The sequence below is a fragment of the Benincasa hispida genome, chromosome 9, assembly GCF_009727055.1.
Source record: "Benincasa hispida cultivar B227 chromosome 9, ASM972705v1, whole genome shotgun sequence".
In the NCBI taxonomy this organism is placed as follows: domain Eukaryota; kingdom Viridiplantae; phylum Streptophyta; class Magnoliopsida; order Cucurbitales; family Cucurbitaceae; genus Benincasa; species Benincasa hispida.
In genome coordinates, this window is record NC_052357.1 from 47,215,031 (window position 1) to 47,237,160 (window position 22,130).

Consider the following 22,130-nt stretch of genomic DNA (forward strand, 5'->3'; position numbering starts at 1 on the left):
AGGTTTTGAGTATAGTTTCTATTTAATCCCTATGTTTCAAAATGTTATACTTTTAGTTCTTACGAGTTTTGTTTCAATTTGATTTTTAAGATTTACACTTCTAACCTTCATTTTTCACTTAATACTTACTTATTGTCTTTAGTTTTAATGTCCATTAATTAAGATGAATTTTCACTATTTTTTATCACTATTAAAATTAAGTTTAAAATTTAACTTGATAATTATTTTATATTAATTAATAAACATTAACGTCAAGGGTAATGAGTATTAAGTGAAAAATAAGACAAAAAAATATAAATCTTGAAATGTTTGAACTAAATTGAAACAAAACACGAACTCCAATGATAAAATTATAAAATTTTAAAATTTAAAGATTAAATCGAAATCAAAATAAAAATTTAAGGATGAAAAGTAAGATTTAAGAATTAAAAGTGTCACGTTTTAAAGTGTATGACCAAATAAGGATTAGACCCTAATATAGGGACCATAAATGTATATTTCTATAAGAGAAGGGTAAAAGAATCTATGAATTGGTTTTGTTGATAGTTTACGTAAGCGGAGCATCATGTGACACATTGTTTGTTAGTTGACTTGTGGATCATAAAGTTCAAGGGATCCACAGATTAATGTTAGTTTAGAGTGAATTTTAAATGACTTACCATTAACCAAATTATTTTTTTTATAGTAATTTATGGAATTAACCTAATTAACTATTCAAGGGTAATAAGTTAATCCTAACCAATTGATTGATTAATAATATACTAACGAGTTTTCATTTTTAAAAAGGAAAAAAAAAAAAAAATTCAAAGTTTACCCAAGTTTGTCAAGTTATATAAATTATAGTCCAATCTTTTGGTTTCATCACATTGTAGTCAAAACTTAGACAAGTATTGTTATCCTAATCTGAAAATTAAAAAGTGTTACAGTTTCTATCCTCCAATAAATTATATTTTGAAATTATGTTAAGGAAATTATTTCAAAATGCTTTCGATGAATTATAAAACTTATGTATGGTGAAATTGATAAGATTCCAAAGAAAAACAACATTAGAAGCTATCTTTTGTTAAAGTTTGTGAGTTTTGGTAAAGTTGTTCATTAGTTAATTTGTGGATTAATCGAATTCTTGACATTATTCAATCTAATGAGTTTATGTAGATTTTTATATTACTTTTTGTTAAAACTAGTGAAAATTAGATCGAGGGTAGAAATTATAACATTTAACTAAATCTAGTCTAACTCCTAAATTTAAGGGATACATATATAAACCAAGATCACATCTGAATAAATGATATCCTAAAGATATGAATGTATTAAGAAAGACTTAAAATAGTTGATGCCTACAACCTATACTAATAAGGCACACATTTTTTTTTCCGTGGTTCAGTCATAGAATCTTCGAGATTTAGTATGCTTACAAAATTTCTCTTTTATTATTATTATTATTATTTGTTCAAATAATTTATCATATAAAAATTTAACCTTTGTCCATTCACTAATGCTTCATAAATATATAAAATTGATATCCTAAAATTTTTTTAAAAAATATCATTTATTATTGTAAAAATCAACATTCCTATGTGTACATTATACTATCAAATACAACAATTTATGACTTCTAGCAATTTTATTCTCAAGTATCCATTATCCTCCGTGCATATTAAGAACATTGAACCAAACAACCCCTAAAAATCCTGCCAAATTCGTCCTTAATTCCATATCATGTGCCATACAAAAACATACCTACCTAAAATGAGGACATACTCATCATAATTGAATAAGAGATACTTTCAAGGGTGACCTAGTGGTTTAAAGGAAAAAAAGAACAGAGAGTTGAGAATTGATTTCAAACTTTAGAGTGCCACCTACTTAAGTTATTAAGACACCACAAATTTTCTTGCTATCAAAATTTTTTTTTACCTGCGAGTATTTGGACCAGCTTATACGCACCTCGACTAATCTCACAGGACAGTCTATCTAATCCTACAACATTTAGGTGCCAAGAAAACTAAGTGGGATTTTGAATCCTAAATAGGTGATTACCATACATCGAACCCATGATCTTTTAACCTTTTATCAAGGTCATGTCCCCAGTTTATTATTAAGAATCTATGATGGTTTCATCAAAATGTTATAAGACCAAAAAAAATTATTCAATAAAATTAGTTAAAGTGCGTGTAAACAGGTCCGGACAGAAGATTGGACAGAAGTATGGGAAAATCGAAGCAAAAGATTTCCCCATTCTCTCTCTCCACCTGTGTCATAATCTGCATTCAACACTTGGAGAGATCTAAATATGGAGTTGCTATCATGTCATATAATTATAAAGAATGAAAACAGAATATAAAGAAGCTTAGCAATCAAATGTTAGTAAGATCAAATAACCATGGAATAAAATTAGTCAAAATGTGTAAGTCGTTCTATACAGAAGCATATGAGAATAAAAGCTAAAGATTTCCCCTTCTCTCTCTTCACCTCTGTGTCATAATCTGTATTCAACAATTGGAGAGATCCAAACAAGCAATTGCTATCATGTCATATAATTATAAAGAATGAAAACAGGATATAAAGAAGCTTAGCTGATGAAACAGTAGATATTTGGGCATTGCATGCAGTGAGTGTACGACTCCTCCTAGGATGCCATTGGAAGCTGTGGCAGCTACTTCCATGGCATATTCACACATCCTCAGCTGCTCTGCTACTACACTGCTGTGAGGGGACTGCCAACCAAGTGGTTATGTTACAGTAAAAACGCCTGCGGATGGAGTCAGAAGCCTGCAAACACAAACCAAATTCCAAACAGAAACCCTTTCTATAAAATGGCACAAGTTATGGTGCCAACCCTGACTTTCTTCTCCTTTCTTTTCTACGGACAGTTTTTTTTCCTCCTTGAACTTTAGGGATGGAGATCTGACAAAAAACTGAAAAGTCATTCAGATATATGAGAAGGGGTAGAAAAAACTTATGGCATTTAATCAAATAAGATAGAAAATTATATGCATTTATCCCTCTCCCATGCAGAATGTTTCAACTTTTAATGAATATCTTTAATCACTAATGTTTGTAGCTTGGAGAAAGTTTGTTGGCTTTGAGTCAATGGCAATGAATGAATTGCCATTTATGATGCCTAGGTAGTCATTTGTGCCAAGTCCTAACTAAGCTCGCAAACCAAACACAAATATTACACAGATTCAAGTACTAAAAACTTATAACTTATTCTTTTAGACGATTCAAACACATCTTATCACATAATAATTAGAACGTCTCAATTTCAGACTTCATAAACTATGGCTTATTAACAACAAAATTTCGGATACAAGATCATTATGGCGTTTCCTAAAGTAAATGTCAGTAGTTCAAATCAGTAAAGATTCCATTTTATGATTCTTAGGCTTGCAATAATAACTCACGATAAACGTGTCCTAATTCAGCAGGTCCTCCTTTTTCTTTTGTTGTTTGGGATAAGGTAATACATACATTACCAAGATATGAATTAATACAAAAGAGGAAGATAGAAACATCTATTGCAGCCAAGAAGCCTAGAAAAATGCATCCCAATTGACAAGGACAGAACAATGAGTATAATTTCAGAAGTTATTTTAAAGAACCTACCAATTAGAAGCAAGAAATTGCGTTAAGCCAACCATAAAAGAACTATTTCTTTCCATCTAAATTTCCTACAAAAGATTCTTAATGGCATTCAAACAACTTCAGCCTCGTCTTTGAACAAAGGACCGCACGACACATCAGAGATGGTACATTTGCAGTCTTCACAAAATGGATACCAAAAGCTTCCAGCAGCTGATACAGCAAGAAGAGCTAAACAAACAAAACAAAGAGATACAATCTGATCATCAAACCCCTTTTTTGCAGAGCAAGAGATATTATTATTTTTTATTTTTTAATTTTGGAAAAAGTGGCAGAAACTCTCTGGAACCTTTTCCATAGTTTATTTCATGGAGCTACAGTCGAGTGAAAAAACTACATTAGTTTTCTTTTTTTTTTTTTTTAATCACCAAATGAAAGAAGCAGGTCAATTATAGAAGCTTTGTGTGTCCTCTATAGGGCTCCTTTATAAAATCAACTTTGAAGGGACTTTACTGTCCAACAATTCTGAGTTAAATCTTGCAGCCCCATTTTAGAAATTTATTTGAATAATACCCGGAACATATCCTTTCATTTAAGGAAGGTTGAAGAGACCTACTTGCCATGCTAGCAAGAGGTTAAGAGGCTATCAGCCAAAAAAGAGAAACTATGATAAGACCTTAAAAAGATTTCATATGCAAATTCAGTTGATAACCTACATGTCAGTATAAGTCATACAATTCCAATATCAATCAAAACCTATGCTATTGGTATTGGGGTAGGGGAAGGGAGGGACCTTTTACCTTTTTCATATCTTATGCATGTGTCACGAAGTGCAACTAGAGTTTAGATGTCCTGCTGAATTATTACTCAACTTGGAGATAACAGTAGGATATGAGGACTCAACTAAAAACCTCCCACTTCAATATGGATTAAATTACAGAGGGTTTCAATAGCAAGAGATAACATGATCATTAAACTCGGCATATTGCGGATGACTAGTTTTAACTCCTGATGATAGAGCAAGTTAGCTTCCAGTTAGTCAACTTACATAATTACAAAGGTGGCATCAATAATAGAGAAGAGGTAACGTCTGTGGCAGATACTTTCTGTTGGTGGAGGGTTGGCCCCTGAATTATTTGGGTTTACGTTTAAGCGGCAACTCGTAGGGAATTTTGGATCACAGGTGGGAAAAAATCCGGAAAGACTTTAAAAATGGAAGAAAATTTATACTTCTGCCAGAGAAAAATTCACATTGATCCAATCCATTGTTGTTATAGCCTCTCAAATTACTATGTACGGTTTCTTAGGCTGTTGTAACTTATTATTGTGACTAAAGAAATCGATAAAATTTTGAGATATTTCCTATGTGAAAGGCCTAAACCTTGATGGCATCATAATTATTAATGCCCAAAGAAACAGGAGCTTTGGTCATTAACAAATATGCCAGTCACAATTACTTCTCTCATCAAATAGCTTCTGAAGCATGATTTCTTATGACATGAAGTTGTGACTTAGTAGTAAGTTAAGGTTTTGGGTGGCAAACATATGAAAAGAAGTAAAGCTGGAAGCTGCAGCTTATGGAATCATATTTTGGAATTTTTGATTGAGCTTTCTACCCTCAAAGTTGCCAAAGACTTAAATTGTAAAGTCATGCATAGACAGGCAGCGAGAACTCCTCGGTTTGACGGTGTTGAGACCAACCTTAGAGTCATAGGGACCCTACAGGTGCAGGAAAGTTTTGCTTTTGAAAGTTTGGACGACCAGATGGTTTGTAAAATAGATCCTTCAGGTATTCTAACTTGCAAGTCTTTTCTCAGCGAGCTTACAGCAGATCACCCTGTACCAAAGTATATTCAAGGCTCTACGGAAAGGTAAATACCCTAATAACCTATAAGGGTGAAAGTACTCCTCTGGACTGCTCTTATTGAAGGATTGAGTATAAATCACTGGTTACAAGCAAGAAATCCTCGCAGCGATATCCTCTGTAGCCGTTTGATCCTTCCTTGGCACATCTGGAGAAGCTTTATGGTGGAGGCCTTTTAGCACGTCTAGAATTAACAGGACACGATTTTCAGAATAGAACAGCGTAACTAAATTAATTATGGAATTGTTTTTAGAAGGAAAGCTGGAGTTCTTTAATCTGGTCCTATAAAAGCAATTGAGATTTGAGGGAGGTTTGGCTAAGGAGTATAGATGGATCTTTCAAAATGAATACAAGGAGCCCTCAAATATTGGGGATATATTTATTTGCAACTTCTCTCTGGAGCTATTGCCCAAAATATTCATGCAACTATTAACTCTCCTAAAAAACTCTAGTTGGAGTGCCTACTTTAAGCTCCGTAGGTTTTCTTTCCCCATATTTTTAAAATTAAGAAAATGAAACTTCAAAATCGATTTACTTCTTGATGGAAAACAAAATGAAGCAAACAAAGGGGTCCTGGGTATATACAGAGCAAACAAAATGTAGGAACTTCAAACCCACCCCGACAAACAGAAACCTTAATTATCAAATAAAGAGCAATCAAAATAGAAAAGAAGAATATTATGGGAGAAAATAGCAAAAAAAGCCCAAGGGACTGAAAAATCAAATGCATAGCTCCACAATCTCCACAATCTCCTCGAGCTCATATTATATGTTCTACAAAATGTTCCTATTTCTGCAGTTGAATACACCATAAAATAAACAACAGAAAAATAAAAATCTGTTTGCCAAAGAAAATTTCCTCCATTCTCCAATAAACCACTAAAATCCAAATTAGAAGTGAGGTTGAACCCGAGCATTTGGCAAGCATCTGCCCCATATTGGGCCGGAAAAAGAGTTGTGCCGCAATATATAACTTTAATCCTCTGTTCCTACACAACATGGTCCACAGGAGAAACAAACAAAAGATAAACCTCTGAATAGTGATCACAGATTTAATTCGATCATGGGCCACAAGTCAAAAAGAACTTTAGCTTTTTGGGAATATCCAATTCCTAAATCATCAAAATGAGATGAAGGCAATTAATCAAGGAAGAGGAAATTGTGGTAGAGAAAATGAAGCTGCACGTAAAAACATCAAAAGAGTACGATACCCAAACCCTCTTGTCCTCAATCCAATGACTAAGGATCACAGCATGAATGACTTACGAAAGAGACGGCAGGTCCCAACTCTCTCAATCATGAAGTTTCTCACAGGTTCGAGTTCAAGAAAGAACAACTCATAATATATTATAATAATTATATTTCTAAGAGAGAGTGAGAGAAAGATTATAATACTAATAGAAAATAATGTAATTAACAGAAAAGCACACCACCAAAATGAAGGGATCAAAGTGCAATAATTATCACTAGCTGCATTCTAACGAATCTTGATAGAAATGTCCAAACAAAAATAAAACATATTTCCAAAGCAAAGATGCCTCCCCTAAATTAAAACGGAAAGGCCAATTCAAACATAACTTAGTGGAAAAGGCACTAATCGCCATCTCAAAAGTCGAGAGTTTGATCCCTCACCCCGCAATTGTTAAACTAAAAAGATTAAATAATATAAAATGGAGAGCTAAAGTTTCAAATAATCAGGGGGTGCTTACGTGTATAATCTTTTAATGACATTTTCTTTATATAAAATATTGCATAATCTAGAAGTAAATTTTTAGGTTTCAGATCTTCTACATGAATGTTTTTTTTTGCAAGCTATAACTTTCAACGCTATTATCAATTTCATAAATGCATAATTCATTTCTTCCATATTGTGTTTGAAATGCATATATCTTAATTTGAAAGGTAAATGCTTGAGCATGAAAACAGCGAATATGTAATTTATAAATGTGTTTCCAACATGTTTATGTCCAAATTCTATCTTCGAGAAGATAAAGCCATTGCATCTATCTAAGCTTGTATTCATATCTTATGGTTGTGTTTGATGGCATGCTTCTTAGATTACAAATGACCTATGGAAAAATAGTACCACTGCAAAAAGTTATAGAAGATCTGGATCTCCTGTAAATTGGTTGATTCCCATTTGATGCAGGGACCTCACGCTTTGCCTTTCAGCAGCACGAATATGAATCATTCTTTCCTGCAAATTCTGGAAAGCAGGAGTGCTGACTGCTTCAGATACTCTAGTACAGTATAAGGGGTCTTCAGAAAAATTTAAAAGGGCCTCAGTAACATTATCTTTCACTTCTTCTAACTCATCTTGCAATAGCCCTATTAGTCGTTGGATTGCCCCTGCATCAGCAAGTGCAACCCTGTCTGTTTCATTATAACTTAATTGTGCTATAGCTCCAGAGACTTTTTCCCTTACTTCATCATTCCCATCGTGTAATAGATCCACCAAAACTGGAATGGCACCCGAATTCTGCACAACTGATATGGAGTACTTATAGCTAGAAAGATCCCACAAGACATCAGCAGCTGCAGCCTTTCCTCCACTATCACCTTCTTTAAGAATTCTCACTAGATGATCAGAAATTACAACCGCATTCGCTTCAGCTACAGCTAAGAGACAGAAGACATCCTCTGCAATCTCCTTACCAATAGGATCAGGCCACTGAAGAAGCTCAGCAAATAAAGGGATGGCCCCAGCTTGTGCAAGAGGCCTAATATAGGTTACATGAGCTGAAACTACTCCAAGGGAATTACCAGCTACCAATTTTGTCACATAATCTCCTTCACGAAGTAGCTCAATAAGCACTGGAACAACTCCCAACTCAACAAGCATGCGTCTTCCACGCTTTGTAATTGCAAGTAAACCAATTGCTTGACAAGCTCTTTCTCTGGATGCCATGCAACCAAATCTAGCAGCTTGAACAAGAAAAGGGAGGCCTCTTAAACTAATAAGGGCCTTCCTAACCTCTCTCAGTAGTGCCATTGCACTCAAAATCTCCAATAAATATCTCCTAGTGCCATCAAATACAGAATCAAACATACCAATAATAACTTCCAAACCCCCATTTCTTGCTATAATCACACGACTAGTTTGATCAAAAGTAACAATACTCCAAACACATTTAACAAGAATCTTACGAAAACAACCACTAGAATGTGGCAATGACCTCAGCAAAGATTCTAAAGCGCCAGAATGACCTACCGCCGCCGCCAACGTACCATCACCTTGACAAGATATACATCTTAGACAATATGCAGCAGCTCCTCTCATGGATTGGCTTGAATTACTGGTGGGGTTATCTTCAAGATGCTTAGCAATAAAGGGTATGGCACTGTTCAAAATATTTTCCGGGGCATTTTTGGAGAGATGGGCCAATTTGATTGTGGCTTTCACTTTAACAGCCTCGGATTCTGAAGCCATAACGTTTTCATACTGCGTCAGTGCTGCTTCCCAATCTAGATTCGGCTTTTCAGATGCTCTATGAATCTGTGAGTGCCCCATGATAGATAATGAGAACCGATGAAATTCAAAGCCCTAATTGATTAAGAAACGAGAAGGCCAACTGAGCAGCTTGAAATTGGTTGAAGTCGATGAAATACTCCAGTAGAAATGAAAGAGATAGGAGTCGGAATCCATGGTGGCGAGAAGAAATTATCCCGGCGCTGATTGATCGGTATTTTCCCGGGAAAACGAGTGGGGATCGGCCGTTGAAGAAGCCCAATTTTGAGAATTGGATTCAAAATTTGATCTAAGAATTTATACTTATCAGTTAAAAAAAACAAAGTTTAAAATACGGATGTTACGCAAATGTGAAATGTGGATAAAATTTTGATCTGGATATTGGAATAATTGTACAGAGGCCGGGCCCAAAGGAAAATTATAAAAATAAAAATTACCACATTGTAAAAACAAAGTTCAAAACCAATCCATTTTCGCCTTCTCATTATCTAATCACATTGTAAAATTACCACTTTAATCTTAAATAATATCATTCTTCTTTCTCATTTTGCGGTTTTTTTTTCATGCATTTCTTGTTTTGCAGTTTTTTTTTCATGCATTTCATCTTCCATTTTATTTTTTTTATACATTTGTTTACCATCTAATATCGAGTAGTGGACATAGAATATAGAGCACCAAACCCCAAGCATCGAACATCGAGTAAACTTCTGAATCAAGCATAGAATATAGAACATAGAGCATCGAACATCAAAGATCGAGTAACGAGTATATAGCATAGAGCACAAAGCATTGAGCATCGAGAAAACTTATGAATCATAGCATGTGGACGGTTCTGAGAGTCAAATCAATAAATTCACATAATGCTGATGCAAGCAAAATACCACTTTTCATTCCATTTCAAATAGGTGACTATTTTTCATTTGGGCTCCACCATACCAAAAAAAAAAAAAAATGGACATTTTTTGATATAAAAATAAAAATTCAATCAAAATATTTAAGGGGCCTTTTGTTTATTTAGGAATTTAGTTTACCAAGATATTTAGATGCTTGAAATTATAGATGTTCGGAATTAGGATGTCCGACATCCTTAAATAACCATGTTTATTTTGTATAAATTTTTTGAAGATATCTATTATTACTTAGATAACCGTATTTGTTTTATAAGATTTCTATCTTGGAGTGTCTTAAATTTATCTAATGTTCTAAGAATGTTCTAACGACTATTCATTAGTTTATAATTAATTTAATATAATTTGAAATTATATAACAAATTTGTTTTTATTTATTTGAATTTCTTTTTTAAAATTAATATAGTTTTATTACTTTATTTGTTATTTTTCTCAATAAAATAATATATATTAATTTAATATTTTTATAAAATAAATATTAATTTAAATTTAAATTTGAATATCTTTCTAAAAAAATTATAAAAAAAAAACTCCATACAACCGAAGAGAGTGAAACACATGGTTGATTGCATTTATTTTAATTATAAAATGAAAATAAACAAAAGGATTATTTATATATATAGATGAAAAAATGGTTTAAAAAAAAGTAAAGAAATGATGTCCTAAACACAGAAATCCAAAAAACTCATGTTTAAGGAGAGTATCTAACGTTCTCGAGATACTCTCCATGAGGGAATCCTAGAATGTCATAGAATCTCGAGATGCTCTGACATTTTACATCACCACAAAACAAATGTGGTAATCAAGATGTCTATTTTATGAGAATCTTGGATTCCCACGAAACAGACTCATAAATGAGTAAATATGTTCAATTTTTTATGTTTCATGAATATTTTACGATATAATATAAATGTCAATTCAGACCTTATAACAATAATTCATGAAAATATAGAAATATTAATGAAGATTAGATGCCAAAGTGAGCTTGGTTATGTGGTATTGACATGCACTCTAAGCCAAGAGGTCGGATGTTCAATCTCCCACCTCTCATGTACTAAAAAAGAATTTACACATATCGACGTAAATTTAATATCATGGTTAAAACATCAAACAAATAATGATAGTGTAATTATAATTACCACCATTGTTTGAAGGTTGTTTTTGCAATTTTTTCTTAAATAAATTATTAATAACTACTTTCACTTTTTTCCCTATACAAACTACTATTTTCACTATTTTTTTTTTTAGGGAAAAAAAACTCAAAATCATGAAAATGGAATTATTCTCCTAGCAAGAAATTGATAGCGTAATTCATCCTAAATAAAATAGAGAAAATCATAGTTAAAAGATAAGTGGAAAAACTACTCAAATTTTCCACATTTACTTCTAATATACATTGAAATTTAGTAAGAATCTACCAATTGGTTAAATCTTCACAGGCGCCCTGACAACCCTTTCCCCACCCTCGTCTGAAGTCTCTTCCATTTTTGAGAAGAGACTTCAACGAACTGTATAGAAACAAAACCAACCACTTCTATTCTCGGAGCCCACAGAAAGGTATATGAAGAATGACTTTTTGGTCCCTTTCGTCCAGTGGTTAGGACATTGTCTTTTCATGTCAAAGACACGGGTTCGATTCCCATAAGGGATAGGCACTCATCTCGGCCGCTTTCTCTTAGTGTTCATTGCTGAGTGATCACTCGCGATCTGACTGGAAAAGGCAATCCAGAAGCTTCCTCTCTCCCAACAAGCAAGATGAGATCACCACTTTTCTCAGTAATAGACTTCCTTTCATTCTTCCTTGCTTAGCCTTAGATGTCCTTTCATAGATTCTCGAACTCCGACAGGCGAAATCTCCATGCATGCATTCTTTCCACATCTTTTTTTTTTTCTTCTTCTTCTTCTTCTTCTTTTGGCCATTTTTGTTAGGCATTGAACATATAATCCTACAAGAATAGAGAATTAAATTGAAACCAAAATCAGAACTTAAATATTAATCTCCTTTTGATAATCATTTTATTTTTTATTTTTGTTTTTGAAAATATTAAGTCTATAAACACTATTTTCATCTCCAATTTTTTTCCTTTGTTATATTCTTTTTACTAATGGTTTAAAAAACCAAAATTTGAAAACTAAAAAAAAGTTGTTTTCGTTTTTAAAATTTGGCTAAGAATTTAACTATCATACTTAAAAGAAGGATACAAATCATTGTAAGAGATGAAAAGAAAATAAACATAATTTTCAAAAAAACAAAATATTTACCAAATAAAAACTTAAAAACAAAAAAAGGTACTCTTCCCAATATTGCACAAATCACTACTAAACCAATTTTGTAGTTTGTTAGAAAAGTTGTTTCTATAGTTTAAGAGTGGTTTTGTGCGATTTTCCCTTTTAATAATTAAAAGATGAAATTATTTTCCTTTCCTCATTATTGTTTACAACTGGCCACTTAATTTGGTGGTGCCTCAACACCCTTTCCCCCACTCAGTTCCTAGGTCTAATTTATGTGTTTACGGAGAACTAGAAAATGTATTCAGAAACCAAAATTTTCTGTTTCCATAATTTTTCATAAATCTTGAAAAACATCTTTGTTTAGAAGTATAAGAACCAAACTAATAATCAGTTACCGAACAAATTTGTTTTCTAAAAACCAAAATAAAAAACAAACAACTGAAAATCAATTGATTATCGAACAATATCTTAATTATCAAATTTTATACATAAAGTTATGGGTGGACTCGCGGAGTAGACACGTAAGGGAAAAAAAATGTTTCAAAAGAGGAAAAAGAAGTGAATTCCCGTTAGCGAAAGGCCAAAATTTGTGTCAATTACACTATTTAACGACCAAAATTGGTGTCAATTACAACTTTCAGGGCATAGAAAGACCAAACCACCTGGAAGGCTGGAATTTATATGCTCATTATACAATGCCCCTCCTCCAATTCTTTGAAAGGATTTACAAGAGTTTCCGTTTACAAGCTTCAAAACGAGACCTTACAGTATGTATTCGAGTGCCAAGCTCTCCAGCTTCTTTTGAATGATCAAGTGCAGTAGGCACGGCAGGTAAGAATTCCACCTTTAATCTTACCAAAGAATTTCAGCCATCACTGAACTCTAAACTGGAGTAGTTCATAAGCTGATGGCAACGAGAAAAACGAATGGCTAGCACATCAATGTTCATAAACAACTCTCACCATAACATTCACGAAGTCGGACACTGTAATAACCTGCCAAAAGGAAACTGCAGTAGATATAAAGGATTAGAGAACTTGTGTCATCTATTTCAGTACTTTCATTTCATGTCAGTGTAGATGGAAGAACACCGAGGCGCAATCTAAGATATTTCACTTGAGAGTAATATGATGATCAACTATGTTATCATCTCCTTTCATATTTCTGCGCAAACTCCTTCAATAGTAATCTCTTCCGAAATTCAAGATACTTATCTAGGCTGGTTTCAGCCCACTGCTGACAAAAGCATTCATCAGTTGGAACGAGGGAACTTAAAGGGAATGGGCCCTTGGGTGCTTTCTTAAGAGAAACTAGGAACCGGTGTCGAGGCCGAATTCTCTGATCCAAGGACAAGCTTAGATACATGGGATATTTGGTCAGGGATTTCACTTCGTTACGGAGTTCGTTGATCAGATACATGTATTTCGGCTTCAAATTATCCTCCAGAGACAGAGAAAAGACCTGAAGTATCAACTAATCCAGTTCAGGGGCCTAAGACAAGAATTTATGAAAAAAGTACTAAATGCATTTGAATTAAGCTTGCAACCAAGAGGAAGCAACAAATAAATATAAGGAATGCCACTTCTTACAGCAAGAGAATATTTCAAGACAAGAAGAATATAAGCATTACTATGAGGAATAAAAAGGGTTCGGTAAGTAAGGCTTTAAAATAAAAGGGGTATATTTTTTTCTCAAAACATGTTCACAGAAACAGAAAACAAATGCAAAATACCTGTGTAAGGCTAGTTAAGACTTTCAAGATCTCTGAATTTCGCATTCCAATACTTCTAAGGAAATTGATCCTGGGTCGTAACCCGTCATCGATGCTATAATGGAGGAGTTGAGGATGTTTAGTTACCATCTTCACTACATTATCACGAGGAGCTCCAATTTCCTTTGAAAGAAACATATATCTGGTGTTCCATGATATATCAATTCGTTGAACCAGGATTTGAGGACTCAGTTGCACAACTTTACCCAAATCCTTTTCCTCGATGCCAACTTCCTCAACCAAGTATCGGACGGTGGGTTTTAATGAATTCTCAACGCTATAAGAAAATAGAGATGGAGCAGCAGCAATGATCTGCCCCACTCTGGAATTTGGGATTCCCAAACTAAGTAAGAAAGCAACATGGGATTTCAAATTGTTCTCTACTGTGTACTCAAGAATTTGGGGCTGTCTCAAGAGTATTCTTCGGACATCCCTCTGTTTGACACCAACACTTAACAAGTATTCTAGTCTTTCTTGAGCAGAATAAACATTTATTTGAAGAGACGGCATGTGTCTCTCATACATTTGGAGAAAATGTGATTCCTTGAGCCCAAATGTTGTAAGATAATCAAGTAGAGGAAACCATTTCTCATCCAATTCTATTTCTTCTGCCAGACGAGGAAATCTAATTTCCATAGCCTTCTTGGTCATCAACTGAATCAATGGAAACAAATGAACATTTAACATCTATTTTAGCAATCTGAGAGTGTTAGTAAAGTTGCAAACTCCCAAATTTGTTGACCCACCTTTCCTTTCCTGCCTATGTTGGTAGAACAAACTTCCTCCTCAATAGTGAAGTCTTGTTTTACAGTATCATTTGTGCTATCTTGAAAATCAAGGCGGTTGGTGTTAACTTCAAAACTATTCCCATCGTTAGATGATCTTATACCCCTGCTTTCTCTGGGATGTCTCAAGTTATCTGCACAAGAAGACTATACCGAGTAAATTGCTCACTCCTTTAGGAGGACAAATCAAATAACAAAAGATAACCTCGCTGTGAGTTGTTACTTTTGGTTCTGCTTTGCAACCTCGTTCTCTTTCTTTTGGCATCATATTCAACATCCGAGAAATCACCCTAGAAAATGAAAATCCCACAGTTCATAGACAGTAAAAGGTGAGATTCTCAATGACCAACTGCATAATGCATAAAGAACTAAAAACAAAAAAGCCAACAAATCTACTTAAAAAAGCCCAATAGAAATGGAAGCAATAACATGAAAATGAAAGATAAAATTTCCTCTAACTTCCCTAATGCACTTTTGAATTACCCAATTAAAACAAGATATAAAAATTCATGAAGCTCAATTGGTTGTCCAATGTCCATGGCCAGAACTATTTTATCTGTATTCAGTATAACCACAGTTTCAAATACTCCTTTTTTCTACTCTTCACTTATCACTGAACAGTCAAGTTTCTCATCACAACAATAATCAATTCAACCACTTCCCAATAATGAAAAATTAAACAAAATCACAAAACCCACATTCAATCAACCAGCAAACACACAAACATAAAGAAAACCACAAAAACCGGAAATGAGAACTCACATTATCCAACCAAGCATCATCATCATCCCCATCACTGCTAAACTCATCCACATCCTCCCCATCTTCATCGCTATCAAAAGGCGACAAAGTCTGACCAAACCTCGACTTCCGTTTGGGCTTGAGAATCCTGGCATTGGAGTGGGTCGACCGGACCACAAACCGACGCACATTTCTCCTCCTATTCCGACTACCAATCCCGACTCCATGAAAATTACAGGCTGAGGTCGAAGAACTGAGCCGGAATTGGGTAGATAAATACAAATCGGAAGAAGAGGGAAAATCAGAGTGAGCTGTGGGAGAGAAAGAGAAGAGGGAGAGAGAAACCATTTTTGAAGCTACAGAAATGGATAAGAGAGAGAGAGAATATACCGAAAAACCCTAAACAGAGAGACAGAGAATCTCTCGGTTTCCTGATATTTAGGAATTTTCGTTTTTTGGAATGAATAATGTGTGGAGAACGACGACGTTTGAAGGGTGACGTGTCCTTTTGGGAAAAAACGCGGTTGGCGCGAAACGAAACTGAAAAAGGACGACGTGGCAAGATAAAAACGGCTTTCTGAAAGGATTTGGAGTTGGTGTACGAAATTATTGAAAACGACACCTGCGGGTTGCGTGGTTCAAAATTAAGATTAATATAAAAATAAAATCTCGAAAGGTAAAATATCATTTTAATCTTCATAGATTTTTTATTTTATTTTATTTTTATTTTAATCTCCTTTTACTTCAAGACATCTTAAATATAGTCTCTCAATATTCTTTTAATCAAAATGAATTAAAATAATAATAATAATTTTCTTGCAATAAAATACAATATGGAAATATATTTCTATAATGTATTGTAAAAATGATAGATAATAAAATATTTTGGATAAAAAAATAGATAATAAAATGTTTTGGATAAAAAAATAGATAATAAAATGTTTTGGATAAAAAAAAGTAATAGTTTGTGGTTAAATTTAAGATTTATTGACAATAACAAAGACTAAAATTAAACATTTGAAAAATGTAGATAAAAAAAAATAGCATCTTAACTTTCCTTTTCCCTTGCAAAATCAAAAGCTCTAAACAAACAAAAGAAAAATAGCATTATGCCTTAAATTTGCCCACATCTTAGCTATTGCATCCGAGTCTTAATATATGTAATTAATTAATAAATAAATAAACCAACAGTAATTCAGGCTATAATGGGCACCTATATGGAGAATTTAAAATCTTACAAATTTCTTTAGTAACTAAAATCTAATAAGGTTAAAATAGTTGTCCCATGAAAATAGTCAATGTGGCTAAACTCACAAATTAAAAAAAAAAAAAAACATTTAAGATCCCATCTGATAAACAATTTATTTTAAAAATTAAGCCTACCGACACTACTTTCATCTCCAAATTTCTTCTTTTTTTATCCACTTCTTACCAATGGTTTAAGAAACTTAACCACATTTTGAAAAGAAAAAAAGCTTTAAAAAACTTATTTTTGTTTTGGAATATGACTAAGAATTCAACTATTATATTTAATAAAAAAAAATGCAAATCATGATAAGAAATGGAAAGAAAATAAACTGAATTTTCAAAAACTAAAAATAAAAAATGAAATGATTACCAAACAAAGCCTAAATAAATTCCATTCACAAATCTCCTTTTTTTTCTTTTTTTTTTTGGAATGTAAATATAACAAAGAAAAAAGAAAACCTAGTTGAATTGTTGAAGTTGAACTGATTGCCAAACATGAAAGGAATTGCTAGGACCATAATCGTATAACCCAGGGCAAATATCAGTGATAATGTCTCTAGGATGGGGTGAGTTAATTAGCAATCACCAAAGAGAATCAAAGAAAAAACATAATTGCTTACCAATTTGTACAAAGTAATGACATTTACAAGTATCAAAGGTATTGAATCATTCTATTTTGAGCATCATAACCTGTTTTATACAAATATACAAGATTGGAAATACATACCCTATTGCTAATCCGAGCACAGTCCAATAAATAAATGCACCAATTACCATCTCAAAGATGGATGGTTTGTCCCGATTGAACTAAAAAAAAAACACATACCCTGCTTTTAGTACAAAATAAAATCCCCCTTCCCCCCAAACCCTTCGGTAAGCCCTTATATGCAAAAATCATGACAAAACAATTAATCCAAATGAGACAGAGATGCATATTTTAAGAGTGAAAAAAAAAAAGTTCTGATCAAATTAAGCTCATACATTGACTCGTACTCTGATTGGGGTATCTTCTTTACTAATGGAGAATGCATTTTCCACTCAAAATAATAACAGTGAGAACAATATTTCGGTTGATAAATAAACTGCATTATTTTCTCTTTTCCTTCCCTTTATGAGAATAACATGGGTCATGTTCAACCCAGAATTCTTAGCAACGTTTGGAAGTACTTTTCTTAAGTTTTTTCTTGGCATAACCAAAAGCATTTCTAACTCAAAATTATTTGGAATTAAGCTATACAACTTTAAAATATATACATACATGTATATATGTATAAGTATGTGTATATATGCTTCTAAAAACAGCACTTTCAGAGTGTTTTTGACCTAAGTGATTCTTAAAGGATGTTTTCTTAAAAGATAAATAGGTCTAGAACTAGAAGTTTAGAACCAAACAAAAAAAGTAATTTTTCATAGACCACTTTTTGGTTAAAGTGTCTATAATTGAAGTACTTTTCAAGCCAAAATTATATTGGAAAGCACCTCCTTTCCAAACACACTTTTCCTAATGTAAATTTCCAAAAGAAAAATGACAGTTTGAAAACGAAAGAACCAGACTATACAAAAGATCAAGGGATCATTTCAAGTCCTACAGAAACCATGCCAAGAAGAGCAAATTTGCCTTCTAACGGTAGTGGCACTCTGTGCCAAGTCAGAAAAAGTTAATTTCCCAACTGTACTACAAGAAACACAAACCAAATTCATGGATACTACGACAAGAGATAGGAAGATGGCTGCCATGTTCATGTTATATCCCATAGCTACCAGCTGATCCAAAAAGTATTCTATCATAGGCAATTTAAAAACTACTGGGGATAGTAAGATGGATGGAAAAGGGGTGGCACACCCACACCATACACAGGTGGTGCATATGGCTCTGATGGATATGTGTGTGAATTAGCAGTGGTTGCATTTCCAGGAAAACCCATGGGGCCTCCTGCCAAACCATAATACTCAGCTGATGAGCCATGATAAGAGGCAACAGCTGGAGTGGAGCCTGCCACTGCCATACCATAGGCCATAGCTGATGAGCTCTCAAAAGGAGCAGGGTGTTGTTCGGGCAACAAACCTGCTGGCTGTAGATGAGATTGTGCATATGAAACAGGATAATTTGGTAACAAACCTGCTGGCTGCAGAAGAGATTGTTGTTGATAAGGAGCAGCAAGATCAGCTACCAAACCTGCAGAAGGCAGGTATGGGGGATAAGTTGGATTCCCAACACCAACGAGATTTGGAACTGCAGCAGAGCCAACTGGAGCAGCCATGCGTGGGCGATTAATTGGAACCTGCCGTGGCATCTGTTTCTTCACCTGCAATTTCTGTTTCTTAAACCTTTGTTTCGCTTGTTGAGGTTGTTGTGGCTGTTTTTGTTTGGCCATAACAGGAGAAGCTCCTGCAGGGCGCTTCCTGTTGGCCTGTTGTTTCTCCAGCTGCTCAATTCGCTTTTCCAGGTTCACTCGCGGATAATCAGAATCAAGCTTGTATTCTTCAATTAATCTGATCACAGATTTTAATGCACCCACTTCTTTGGCAGTAGCCTCATTCTGCTCAAGAATATTTACAGTAATTGAAGTAATGAAACAATTATTTTCTCTAAAATCTGAAAGCAAATGAAGTAAAATAAGGTTGGATTGGATGTAAATACCAGTGCCCTGAGAGAATTTTTTCCTTCCTTGCAAACTGTTTTGGCCACCTTCTTGGACTCCTTCACATAATCTTTTAAGACGGGAACAGGAGGAAATTTTTCAGTCAACTCAAACTCGAAGATAAATTTGACAGCTAAAAGTTGCTTTCCCTTGTCTAGCAGTTTCTGAACAAGATCTGTGAAAACAGCACAAAGAATATGGCAATTTCAGTATGGTACAAGTGCAAACCATTATATTACACTAAAATACACTACTTCAAAGAATGTCAATGACTCAGGTATAGGCAAGCTTACAAATATATAAATACTGAGAAACCCCTCTACTTCTCATATCCTAGTTGTCCCATATTTACCTTCACATGGAATTTGCAAGCACATGCTTAAAACTTCATGAGTGTTGTGATCAACATATAATCTTAATGAAAATCATGTTGGTCACCAATACTCCATGTTAAACCTTTAACACTTGCACAATAATCTTACTTCGCATTAGTAATCCAAAGAAATAATCATAAGATCCTAATATCTTTGAAACTATGAGTTCGACCACCAAATTTTGGTTTTTGAACTTCTTGTTCAGCCTACATAAGGATTTAACAACGGCCAAAACTTATATGCGCAAGGACTGATTATGGATCTCTAAACTATGTTAAGACTTGGGATAAACTAACTTCAAAATTTGTATTTTTTCTATTCAATGTTGCCCTGAAGTTCTTCTGCATTAGAATGATATTTTTCAAAAATAAACCACACATGAATTCTCATTAAGGGAATGATAAAATAAGATACCCAATGTCTATGCTTCTCAAAATAAAACAATGTTCAAGAAAAATGTACCTACCAGCTACTTTATCACCCAAGCCAACGACTTTGCACAACTTGGTAGCTTGCCGATACCGAGCAATGATAGTGAAGTAATCAACAAGCTCATCCACGTTGAATTCTGATGTCAATTTATAAGCTGCAACCAAATGCAAAAACCCTAATGCATCCAATGGATCTTTCCCATCTTTGCTAAGGCTTTGTTTCCATTCCAATGCCAATTTCTTCGCCCTTTCCGTTACATGGTTGCTTACATTTGGACAATTATCCATCAGAGTCTCCAACAGTAGTATACAGCCTCTCCTCACATTGGATAATTTCAAGTTATTTTGCTTCGAATTAGAGTTGGCATTGAAGAATCCGTTCATTGCATCAAGAACCAGAGCTTCTTGGTCCGGCGCGCACTTAAGTGCAGCCGGAAGCTCATTCCTGACCGGTTCACGATCTTTCGGCAAATTACTAACAAATTTACTCAGCCCCTTACCGTCCATGCTCTCACACAGACGCTTCAAATCGGGCCGAGGCGACACAGAATCGGCAACTCCATCCTGTTCCTTCCGATTCTCCGCTTTCGGGCCCAATGAAGAACACGGCTCCTTCTGCTCGGGTTGATTTTGAACCACCGTGGACTCCAGAGACTCGAGCGCGTGGAATCTCTTAGTGAGAGAGTTCTGGATTGAAGTGAAGTGGGATTCGAGGTCGGACCAGGAGAGAGAGAAGGAAGAGAGGAGGTGGGAGTGGCCTTTAAGGTCGTCGAATGCCTTCTTCAAGTTCTGTTTCTTGGAATCTGCAAGTTCCAAAGCATCTGAGATTGCTTTGAGGTTCGCCATTGGCGAACGGGAAGAAGAAATTGAATAAAATATTGGAATTCTCGGAGTTGCAGAAACCCTAACCCTTAAGAATCGTCATCTTCATGAGTTGTTGATGACCAGAACAGTTTGCTCTTCACTTCTCATAGCGTTTTTGGCCCTCCGTCTTCACGATGTGCAAATGAAAATTTTGTACGAATGATCCAAAAATTGGATCCAAAATGTCAAATGATCATTTTTTAAAAAATAATATCAATTGATCCTCTACTGATATCATCGCCATACCAAATTACTTAATTTGCCCTTACACCGGCCTCACGAGGTAAATCTCGCTATTTTCTGATTACACGCTCTGGCTCTCACTCTTGCTCTCGCTTGAAATTCCCTGGTTGATGTGATTGCTCGTCATGTACTGTTGATTTGACAAAATGTCACGACGGAAACCTCAAATCAATAATATCTAAACACAATACAATGGTGATTTCTTTAAACTCTAAACTCCATTTCAAAGGTGATTACTTCTCTGGTTTTCGACAGTGTTTTGTTGAATGGAGATTTTTCGAACGGAGATTTCCAAGACGAGGCTTTCTCAGAAAGGAACAGAACAACTTTTCCAGAAAGGTGAAACATTATTTTGAGTTCGTTTAATTATTTTTTATGTGTTATTTCTGGAAGGGTAGCATTACGAAATTTTGTATTAGGCGAGAGTAAGAAAGAAGAAGAGTAAGAGAGAGAGCGAGATTTTAAGAGAGATCGTGAGTACACTTCAATTGCTTGTACAGCTTAATGAAAAATGTTCTCTTGCTTTGTAGGATGACAGGAAAGTGTCTATTTATTCGATTTGGAGGTGCTTGGGATGAGAATGAAAGTTCGTATATTGGGGGACAATTGAAAGGAATCGTTGTACCCCCTACAGTGAATTATGAAGAACTTAAATCTCGCATTTACAGGGTTACAAAAATCAGTTCTTCAGAGTTTGATCTTATCCTGAAAGTTAAATATAATCTTGAATTTGAATCCCCTTCACAATGCATAATGGATGATGATGATCTTGACTTCTTTCTTTTGCGAGAAGAGGTTAGTAGACTTCAGATAGCTGTAACGTTGAAGTCTAAACAGGACGAAAGGGTTGGAATGGGGTTTAGAGATGTGAGTCATGATGATACGGCTGTGGACAGATAATACGAGGAATCATATCAGTTTCGTCGGGAAGAGGATGATATTCCATTGTCTACCAACACTGATATTCCACTGT

General features: G+C 34.5%; 3 protein-coding genes across 5 annotated transcripts; all 3 read right to left on the minus strand.

Annotated features, from left to right (window-relative positions):
• Positions 1–2,364: 2,364 nt before the first annotated feature.
• LOC120085623 (protein spotted leaf 11) lies at positions 2,365–9,220 on the minus strand. Of its 2 annotated transcripts, none has more exons than XM_039041707.1 (2): positions 7,536–9,220; positions 2,365–2,907 (listed from the first exon to the last, which is right to left on the minus strand). In XM_039041707.1, the coding sequence occupies exon 1, from the start codon at positions 8,958–8,960 to the stop codon at positions 7,548–7,550; it is 1,413 nt and encodes a 470-aa protein (XP_038897635.1). In that variant the 5' UTR covers positions 8,961–9,220; the 3' UTR covers positions 2,365–2,907; positions 7,536–7,547. The 2 variants fall into 2 exon arrangements, with proteins under 2 accessions (XP_038897635.1, XP_038897634.1); XM_039041706.1 differs by having other exon boundaries at positions 2,365–2,918.
• Positions 9,221–12,603: 3,383 nt separating this feature from the next.
• LOC120085622 (transcription termination factor MTERF9, chloroplastic) lies at positions 12,604–15,953 on the minus strand. Of its 2 annotated transcripts, none has more exons than XM_039041703.1 (5): positions 15,377–15,953; positions 14,820–14,904; positions 14,576–14,748; positions 13,791–14,483; positions 12,604–13,519 (listed from the first exon to the last, which is right to left on the minus strand). In XM_039041703.1, exons 1-5 carry the CDS (start codon positions 15,701–15,703, stop codon positions 13,205–13,207), a joined length of 1,593 nt encoding a protein of 530 aa, XP_038897631.1. In that variant the 5' UTR covers positions 15,704–15,953; the 3' UTR covers positions 12,604–13,204. The 2 variants fall into 2 exon arrangements, with proteins under 2 accessions (XP_038897631.1, XP_038897632.1); XM_039041704.1 differs by having other exon boundaries at positions 14,838–14,904; positions 15,377–15,949.
• Positions 15,954–17,196: 1,243 nt separating this feature from the next.
• LOC120085621 (FRIGIDA-like protein 1) lies at positions 17,197–21,056 on the minus strand. Its single transcript, XM_039041702.1, has 3 exons — positions 20,086–21,056; positions 19,245–19,420; positions 17,197–19,143 (listed from the first exon to the last, which is right to left on the minus strand). Exons 1-3 carry the CDS (start codon positions 20,894–20,896, stop codon positions 18,406–18,408), a joined length of 1,725 nt encoding a protein of 574 aa, XP_038897630.1. The 5' UTR covers positions 20,897–21,056; the 3' UTR covers positions 17,197–18,405.
• Positions 21,057–22,130: the final 1,074 nt, after the last annotated feature.

Bases quoted from the DNA above. Each gene is read 5' to 3' on its own strand.
- LOC120085623 (XM_039041707.1), bottom strand. From the start codon at position 8,960: ATGGGGCACTCACAGATTCATAGAGCATCTGAAAAGCCGAATCTAGAT.
- LOC120085622 (XM_039041703.1), bottom strand. From the start codon at position 15,703: ATGGTTTCTCTCTCCCTCTTCTCTTTCTCTCCCACAGCTCACTCTGAT. The intron at 14,905-15,376 runs GTGAGTTCTCAT...TTCATTTTCTAG, and splicing joins ATGATGCTTGGTTGGATAAT to GGTGATTTCTCGGATGTTGA. The intron at 14,484-14,575 runs GTGGGTCAACAA...CCATTGATTCAG, and splicing joins ACATAGGCAGGAAAGGAAAG to TTGATGACCAAGAAGGCTAT.
- LOC120085621 (XM_039041702.1), bottom strand. From the start codon at position 20,896: ATGGCGAACCTCAAAGCAATCTCAGATGCTTTGGAACTTGCAGATTCC. The intron at 19,421-20,085 runs GTAGGTACATTT...CTGTTTTCACAG, and splicing joins CTTGGGTGATAAAGTAGCTG to ATCTTGTTCAGAAACTGCTA. The intron at 19,144-19,244 runs GTATTTACATCC...ATTCTTGAGCAG, and splicing joins AAAATTCTCTCAGGGCACTG to AATGAGGCTACTGCCAAAGA.